Source organism: Papaver somniferum, chromosome 1 (assembly GCF_003573695.1).
Source record: "Papaver somniferum cultivar HN1 chromosome 1, ASM357369v1, whole genome shotgun sequence".
Classification (NCBI taxonomy): Eukaryota; Viridiplantae; Streptophyta; class Magnoliopsida; order Ranunculales; family Papaveraceae; genus Papaver; species Papaver somniferum.
The window spans coordinates 197250711-197258944 of record NC_039358.1 but is presented as its reverse complement, the minus strand read 5'-3'; the positions used below and the strand labels follow the sequence as shown (position 1 = coordinate 197258944).

The window sequence follows — 8234 nt, the reverse complement described above, 5'->3', positions numbered from 1 at the left end:
TATCCAATGGCGGAACCAGCATTTCAAAATAGGGGGGATAAAAAAGAAATTGCCGCACCCAAGTCAGCATAGAAAACGAAACTTCACATTGAAAGAACTAATGAAACAGGGTCATATTGCTTAAGCAAAACAACAATATACAAAAAATGTGCTCAGTAACTCCGCTTCTGACAAACAAAACATACATAAATTGTTAGGAACATTAACTCCTCGAGCTTGTAGGAGTCATCAAATAACAAGTGTTCAACTTTTGTTGTCCGATGACGTGGCAGCGATTTCGTATAGATTTTCAAAAAAGAAATCTCTCGTCCATGGAGGAGAGATCTGTTCTGGTTTCGAGGGGTTTTCAAGGCAACAAACAGCAATCTTCTTCTTCTGATTCTGGTTTAAGCTTGGGCTTAGTTGATTTTCCTTTATTGAATTCAAATGGTGGAAAGGAAGATAACCCTAGATGTGTTCTGCAGAATAATTTTAGGGGAAATCAAGCAAATGGTTGTTCCCAAATAATAGGGTGTACTGAGGATAATACTTTGATCTATCAATCTCCGGTGATGATGGAGGGCGAAGAAGCAGTTTCTATCTCTTCAGAGATTCTTCATCAGAAGATTAAAGAATGTGAAGAACTAGCAATTGGGTATTTTGTAGGTCGCAAGCATTCTTACTCAATGGCGAAAGAGGCAACAACGAAAGTATGGAAGACAAAATCCGAGGTATCCATTACTCTACACAGCAGTAATTCTTTTGTTTTCAAGTTTTTGAATTCTGAGGATAGGAACTTAGCTCTAGACCATGGGGCTTTTTACATTTCCAGTAGCTTGTTTGTGGTTAGACCCTGGAGTCCCTTGATTGAGAACTCAATTGCAGAGATGAAATCCATTCCGGTGTGGGTGTTGATTTACAATGTCCCTCTGCATCTCTGGAATAACATAGGACTTAGCCCTATTGCCAGTTTTGTGGGGAAACCATTGATGATGGATGATTGCACTATCAACAAAACTAGACTTTCATATGCAAGGGTTCTTGTTGAAATAAGCTTTGAAAGTCAATTTCCTGGCTTTATCCCTTTGTGGATTGATGGAAAATATGTGATGAATCTCCCTGTGGAATATCAGTGGAAACCACAAAAGTGTATGGTATGTCATTCTTTTGGGCACCCCAACAACAAATGCTATCTGAAGAAAGCTAGTGTTGGCAAAGCTCATTGGACTTCTAAGAAGAGGCCTAACTTGGTGGAAAGGTTTAAACCTCTTTCAAAAGAATGGGAAACTGGGAGTACAGATACGGAGAATAGAGAGCAAGTCAAAGAACATTTTATTGCCAGTAACAGAAGATAAGGAAGAGACAGATCCGCATCAGAGGGATGAGACAACTGGGGTAGGTCCTCAGTCCAGAATTGAGACTACTGATGGAAACGTGACGGAGGTGGTGGAACAAGACTCGACTTCACAACCTGAGGAAGTAGTAGAGGTAAGGGATATGATTGGTAAGGTTATTTCAGTGACAGTCATTGAGAATGTGGATAGTGTCAATGTGCTACCTGTCGACTCAAGTTTACAGATTTTTAATGGTAATGGCATGAGTGTTGGTGGGGGTACCAGAAATGCTACCTCCCAAGTCAAACAAGGAATGGTCATGTTATAAAAGAACCAAGAATTCCGGAAGAAAAAGGAATGGGCATAACGCCTATTTGAATCCCTTTACCCTTTTGGAATCAGAACCAGAAAGTGGGTTTGATGACTCCAATGATGAGTTACCAGAGAATTTGGATGAAGATTCTAGAGTGGGAATTGGTATTGGAATATGAAACAGATGCGGAGGAGACGGGGGTGGAGAAATTGAAGCTTCTAGAGGATGTTTCTCATTTTAAGCCAATGAATAGAGAACAACATTTAAAAAAGCTTAAGAATTTTAGCAACCTTCTCGGCGTTTCTCAAGGAGGAGAAGAAAGTGCAGTGGAGAACATTCTTGAAGGTATCGTAGATAGGCACAGATCTACAAAATCTGAAAAGGAAATTGCCAAGCTTGCTTGGAATGGAGTTACTAGCAATGATAAATTGGGACGTGAAAAAAGAACCCATGTCAAGAAGAAGTACTAGGGTGTTCTTCTAGTGTGTTTGTGAATGTTTTCATGGCAGCCAATGGCGTAGGCTTTGCTTACTTAGTTTTTCATTCTTTTGCTTTGAACTTGGTATTTCGTAACCTCTCTTGTTGCTCTTGTTGCTGCACTGTTTGGTGCATTCTTTTCTTGTATCTCTTTTTTACTTTTTAATAAAATTTTAACCTTTAAAGTCAAAAAAAAAAAAAAATTAAGTTTCAGGAACTTGCTGTGGCTACAAAGAATTTTTCAGCAGAATCCCTTTTGGGTGAAGGAGAATACGGGCGTACAGTCAAAGGATGCTTAAAGCGTAGTGGACAGGTAAGTGTATTAGTTAGCAAATTTTGAAAAGCTGTTTTAATCATCATAGTCTTTGCACTGACTCAAAAAATTCTTGTGGTGAGTAATGTACAGAAATCATCTTCACAGGATGTTGCAATTAGACAAGTTGACGAGGACAGCATAGGTAGAATTTACAGAGGCCATGAACAGACAATGTTTTCGAAAATTCGCACGTGCAGCCTCTTGCACCATCCTAACATAGTCGCGCGATCTGATAGGTTACAGCATGAATGAAAAAAACCAGATGTTTTTGGTTTATGAATTCATGCCATTGGGATCCTTGAAAAATCATTTACATGGTAACATGACTTACTAACTCCATCTCTTTCTTGCATTGATCTTGTTCAGCCGGGACTAATACGATTCAAATGTATCAAAATGTTTTTTCAGATCTTCCGCGCAATAAGAAGAAGCCTCTGGACTGGAATACAAGGATGAAAATTGCAGCTGGTGCAGCTAAAGGACTAAAGTACTTGCACGAAATATCAAATCCTCTTGCAGTTCATGGGAATATCAAACCCTCCAACATTCTCATAGGCGAAGGATATGAACCCAAGCTGTCAGATTTCCTCGTGCTCAAAGAATGCATTCCAGAACATGATGAGTCTAGCTATGCAAGGTTTTTCAGCCGTCATTGCCATCGTCAGGCAGCGGAGCGCACCTGAATATTGTATATTGTTTAAACTCACTCAACAATCCGACATCTACAGTTTCGGCTTAGTCTTGCTTGAACTGATTTCAGGGCGCATAGCCGAGATGGAGCCTAGTCTCGTTGAATGGGTAAACAGTTTAGTTGATTATTTACAAACATTTTGAAGACAAGAAAAATTCAATAGATGAAGATTGAGAAAATACCGTCAGCTGATTGAATTTATCATTTGGTGAGGGTGCAGGGAAAACATAAATTGGTGTTCGGTAAGGAATTCACCGCAGTGGCTGATCCGCTACTGAATTGCCATTATCCAGAGCAAGGCTTGTACCAAGCTCTTTCTCTTGCAGCTGAGTGTTTACAACTTGAAGATGCCAGTCGGCCTCGTATAGGACATGTTGTTAATGTTCTATCAAATTTAGCTTCAGAAATATACGACCCAAATGCTATCCAAATTAACCGAGCAGGCACATTGGCAATTGGCAGCGATGAGAAGGAAAAACTAGGAGAGCTATGGCAGCATGTCTGGTTTGTATAACTGTTGCCATGACTTACAAAATGAAAGCTCTTTTATGGTCTTCTTTTAAACTGATAGATCACATTATTGAATTCTAAAAATGTTACCGCAATGCTGATACCATTGACATGATTGAAAACTCGTCAACCAATCAAAAAAAAAAATGTTACTGTGATTTTTTATTTTTTTTTTCGTTGAAGTAAAAATTTGATTTAGAACAGATTCATGGGATAGTTTGGTATCAAGCTGCATTTTGTTTGTACATGTAGTTTCCATAATGTTCTCACTGGCTTCCAGGATTTGGAGTGGAGGGAAGTTTAGTCCTGACCTGAAATGATTCTTGCAAGTTATATACACCCCATTTAAGTCTGTGCAGTTGGCTGTTGCTGTAGATAGCCCTAAAGTGGGGCTACACAGGGCCTTATTTTTAGAGTTATTTTGTAATATATTTACAGAACTAGTCATAAAAAACCAAGGTGACCAAATTTGTGGTACAAAAACCCCATTCAAATGTTGGGATCAATTAAAACTCCATCTTAAACAAAATTGATACAAAAACCCCCAAATTTTTAAAAAGGTGATAGAAAAATCCCAAATTTCAAAATTGGTTTCATCAAAATTCTTTGGGGTTTTTGTGTTACTTTTATTTTGACGGGGTTTTTGTGTTACTTTTGTTTTGATGAGTTTTTTATGGATGGATAGTGACACCTTTGAGGTTATAACTCGCGGACCGATATATTTATGTCTTAAGTTTAGTATGTAATTAGGGTCAGGGTCGTAAAACATGCGGTTGATGTGTTAGGGTTGTCGACTAACTTTGACCGTTTGATTGATTTCCAATAATACCCTTATGAAATAACTAAATCACATCATATCCTAACGGACCAAACCCACATAATACTAAACCAACCTACGGCCTGTTCACTGACATTTCATCGAACATATTTACTGCATTCACAAAAGCAACTTCTTTCACCAGATTCAAAAGAAAATTGTCCACGGTCTCCACTGTAGTTATGCACTAGATCAGGTCCATTATTTCAATTCATTCTTCTGATCTTCTCTGTGGCAACAATAGATCAATTGATGGTAGGTTAGGATTTCTTTTGGAAAAACGTATACAGAGAACGAAGATTAAGTTCTTTTTTGAGTTGGTGGGGATGGAGAAGAATGTTTAAGTTGAGGGCTAATAATGAACATTTTTAGAACCATTTTTTCCATCCATCTTTCTGGCGAAAGAATCTAATTTATGGGTTTGTTTTCCTTTTTTTTTTAAATTTGATTTCGGCAGCTCTGTGTTGAATTAGTTGAACCGAATCGAGTTAGATATTTGATGGAAGGAATTTGTTGTGCTGGGAAGAAAAGAATTCAAAGGAGTTCCATCGATGATAATTTACTTATTAGCACCGAAGATGATGCATAAGATGACGGAATTTCAATGGAGTAGTCGAGTAGAAGAAGTGAAGTCATAGAAATGGGAACAGACGAGAGAAATACATATTTTCACAATATTCAAAAAGTCAACGTTGGTCAGGCAAATGTCAAGGCTTTTCGTAAAATAAAATATGTCAACTCACATCTTTCTAACCCTAATGCATCAACTGCATCTTCCCATTTTTTAAAATAAACAAAGACATGTCAAAGCTCTGATATGCCAATAAAATAAACCAACCCCTTTGTGGTGGGGTTGAAATATCACTTCCCATTTTTTATTTGTTGTTTTGTTTTCTGTATTTAGGAAATCTTATCTAATTAAACCCTAATTTTCATTTCTTTCCTGTTTGCAATTGGTTAGTTTGGCGATTCAGTAATATCACTTTGATTAATTGGAAGATCGGTTTAGTAAGGATCATAAATGACTGAAAACTATCACTGGGTTGGTTTTGTTAGTAGAATTGCTGAAGCTGGTCCTTGTCTTCAATTGCAAATCTTGGATTTCTTTTTCCATTTTAAAGCTCTGCATTGGAAGAGCTGGACCAAGTTCAACCAAATCTCTCCAATTATTTGTCTCAGTTTCCTGCAGGATCATCAATCTCGGTATTATTTATTTAGTCTTGTTGATTTTGGTGTTTTGTTTTTCTTCCTTTTAATTGATTTGTTGATTTGATTTAGTCTTAATGGTAGCAAAATTAAAACTAAAATTTGTTTGATTTATGTTGCTCTCAACCATCCATTTTGTCCAGGTTACTCCTGCACCAATTACCTTTGGAATTACTGGTAACCGGAAAATTAGCATTTTAGTGCAGTTTACTCTTGCTATTCTACTCTCTGTAGTTTGTTTGGTTTACAAGAATTTTTGCATGATCAAATTCCTGATAGGAATTGCATGTTTGGCATTCAGAAGGTAACTAGTGCAGGTGGTTGACATGGATGGTTTACTGACAACCTCAATGGAGCAAATCTATTGATTGATTTTATTGGATTCTGGCAGGACTTAGCGTGTCGGGTGAGTTGATTGCTTTCTTATATTTCTCAAAATCATATGTATAGAAGAGTCAAATTCAGTGTAATTCAAACAACATAGTAGCAGTAATATCCCTCATGTGTCATCTGGTAGCTTTATACCAAAATCAATAAATTCCAACAGTAAAGTGTTGAGGACTTCCACTACAATGTTTTTACTTTGTTTGAAATGGCTTTAAAAGGAAATTCCTGTTTATTATAGTCAAAAAAAGAGAGTTTGTGTAGCTTGGAAGACATACCCTAGCTAGAAACTACCGGGTTAGACCAACGCCCATGGTCTTTCAAGGCTTAAATGCATTGCTGAAAATGGAAATTTTCAACTACATAGAGAAAAAAAGTCATCTGAAACAAAATATTTTGGCATTAAAGTAGCTGCTAGTAATGGGATATTGCATTTCCCCTTTCCTTTTAGTCTAACTATCTGTCATCTTCTTCCTGTCCGAGAACCTTTATCTATTCCACAGCCTGCTCTCACTCCCATTCAATGTGACCCATTGTCCCTCAACAAGTATATGTTTTTCCTTCAGTTTTTTGTTTCCAATCTCTCTTTCTCCCTAACTGATATCAATCTCCAAAAGACTAGAGAAAATATAAGGAAATGGCAAAAAAATCTATTTTTAGATTTGGTGGAAGCCCTAGTAACAACGTTGAAGATTATGCCGTCATTACTAAGTTTAAGTTTCAGGAACTTGCTGCGGCCACAGAGAATTTTGCACAAGAATCCCTTTTGGGGGAAGGAGAATATGGGCGTACGTTCAGAGGTTGCTTAAAGAGCAGTGGACAGGTTAGTTAAATTTGTTAAATTTTGAACAATTATCTTTACATTAGCTATCATAGTCTTTGCACTGACTCCAAAATTTTCTCTTGAATTACTTGTGGTGAGTAATGTACAGAAATCATCTTCACTGGATGTAGCAATTAGACAAGTTGACGATGAAACCATCTGTACCATTCACGGATACCATGACCCGTCAATGTTTTCGTCAATTCATATGCGTAGCCTTTTGCACCATCCTAACATAGTCGATCTGATAGGTTACAGCATCGCTGACAAAGACCAGTTGTTTCTTGTTTATAACTTCATGCCATTGGGATCCTTAAAGGATTATTTGCATGGTAAGATGCACCTACTAACTCTGTTTCTTTCTTGCATTGACCTCAATCTGTGGGGGACTAAGATGATTCGAAAATGATATCATTGTTTCTGTTTTAGATCTTCCGCGCAATAAGAAGCCTCTGGACTGGAATACGAGAATGAAAATTGCAGCTGGTGCAGCTAAAGGAATAAAATACTTGCACGATAAATCAACTCCTCCTGTTATCCTTGGAAACATTAAACCCTCCAACATTCTCCTATGCGCAGAATATCTCCCAAAACTGTCAGATTTCCTGGGGTTCAAGGAGCGCATTCCAGAACATGATGAGTCTAGTCATACAAGGTATTTCAGCCGTCAGTGTCATCGCCATGCACCTGAATTTGTTGGAGATTGTAAGCTCACTCAACAGTCTGACATCTACAGTTTCAGCTTAGTCTTGCTTGAACTGGTTTCAGGGCGCCTGGCAGAGATTGAGCCTAGTCTCATTGGATGGGTAAACTGTTTAGTTGTTTATTTTACATGCATTTTTAAGAGAAACAGGGAAACTAAACAGATGCAGATGGAGAAAATACCATCAGCTGACTGAATTTCTTTTTTTGGTGAGTGTGCAGGCAAAACATATACTGGCAGGCGGTAAGGAATTCACTACGGTTGCAGATCCACTACTGGAAGGCCTTTATCCAGAGCAAGGCTTGTACCAAGTTCTTTATCTTGCAGCTCAGTGTTTACAGCGTAAAGATGTCAGTCGGCCTCGTATAGGATATGTTGCTAAAGTTCTATCAAATTTGGCTGCTGAAATTTACGACCCAAATGCTGTCCAAATTAATCGAGCAGGCTCATTGGCAGTTGGCAACATTGAGAAAGAAATACTAATAGAGCAATGGCGACACGTCTGGTCACTTGTATGATATTTATAGTGCCAGATCTTAGAAACTGACAGCCTACATTATCGAATTCTAGAAATTTTATTGTGTTTTTTTTTTCAGCTGTAGTAAGAACACAATTTAGAATGGGATAATGAAGTAGTTTGATAGCCAACTCTATTTTGTTTATAAATGTAATTTTCGACTA

The 8234-nt window shown here is 37.7% G+C and overlaps 3 protein-coding genes across 10 annotated transcripts; all 3 read left to right on the top strand.

The window, feature by feature from the left end:
• The first annotated feature begins 216 nt into the window (after positions 1-216).
• On the top strand, positions 217-3823 carry LOC113311331. Of its 2 annotated transcripts, XM_026560175.1 has the most exons (5): positions 217-710; positions 2312-2416; positions 2510-2736; positions 2828-3217; positions 3331-3823. In XM_026560175.1, the coding sequence occupies exons 1-3, from the start codon at positions 261-263 to the stop codon at positions 2669-2671; spliced, it is 717 nt and encodes a 238-aa protein (XP_026415960.1). In that variant the 5' UTR covers positions 217-260; the 3' UTR covers positions 2672-2736; positions 2828-3217; positions 3331-3823. The 2 variants fall into 2 exon arrangements, with proteins under 2 accessions (XP_026415960.1, XP_026415955.1); XM_026560170.1 differs by having other exon boundaries at positions 217-2416.
• On the top strand, positions 2806-6058 carry LOC113357113 (receptor-like cytoplasmic kinase 185). Its single transcript, XM_026600396.1, has 5 exons — positions 2806-3056; positions 3148-3217; positions 3331-3614; positions 5878-5947; positions 6035-6058. The coding sequence occupies exons 1-5, from the start codon at positions 2806-2808 to the stop codon at positions 6056-6058; spliced, it is 699 nt and encodes a 232-aa protein (XP_026456181.1).
• Positions 4571-8196, top strand: LOC113311289 (probable serine/threonine-protein kinase PBL7). 7 transcript variants are annotated; one of them, XM_026560146.1, is made up of 7 exons: positions 4571-5640; positions 5787-5820; positions 5945-6049; positions 6752-6850; positions 6960-7182; positions 7280-7656; positions 7775-8196. In XM_026560146.1, the coding sequence occupies exons 5-7, from the start codon at positions 7041-7043 to the stop codon at positions 8069-8071; spliced, it is 816 nt and encodes a 271-aa protein (XP_026415931.1). In that variant the 5' UTR covers positions 4571-5640; positions 5787-5820; positions 5945-6049; positions 6752-6850; positions 6960-7040; the 3' UTR covers positions 8072-8196. The 7 variants fall into 7 exon arrangements, with proteins under 7 accessions (XP_026415931.1, XP_026415949.1, XP_026415937.1 ...); XM_026560164.1 differs by lacking the exon at positions 5787-5820; XM_026560152.1 differs by having other exon boundaries at positions 5787-6049; positions 6771-6850.
• Positions 8197-8234: the final 38 nt, after the last annotated feature.

Bases quoted from the DNA above. Each gene is read 5' to 3' on its own strand.
- LOC113311331 (XM_026560170.1), top strand. From the start codon at position 261: ATGACGTGGCAGCGATTTCGTATAGATTTTCAAAAAAGAAATCTCTCG.
- LOC113357113 (XM_026600396.1), top strand. From the start codon at position 2,806: ATGTATCAAAATGTTTTTTCAGATCTTCCGCGCAATAAGAAGAAGCCT. The intron at 3,057-3,147 runs GTTTTTCAGCCG...CGACATCTACAG, and splicing joins GATGAGTCTAGCTATGCAAG to TTTCGGCTTAGTCTTGCTTG. The intron at 3,615-5,877 runs GTTTGTATAACT...TACTCTCTGTAG, and splicing joins GAGCTATGGCAGCATGTCTG to TTTGTTTGGTTTACAAGAAT.
- LOC113311289 (XM_026560130.1), top strand. From the start codon at position 6,665: ATGGCAAAAAAATCTATTTTTAGATTTGGTGGAAGCCCTAGTAACAAC. The intron at 6,851-6,959 runs GTTAGTTAAATT...AGTAATGTACAG, and splicing joins GCTTAAAGAGCAGTGGACAG to AAATCATCTTCACTGGATGT. The intron at 7,657-7,774 runs GTAAACTGTTTA...GTGAGTGTGCAG, and splicing joins AGCCTAGTCTCATTGGATGG to GCAAAACATATACTGGCAGG.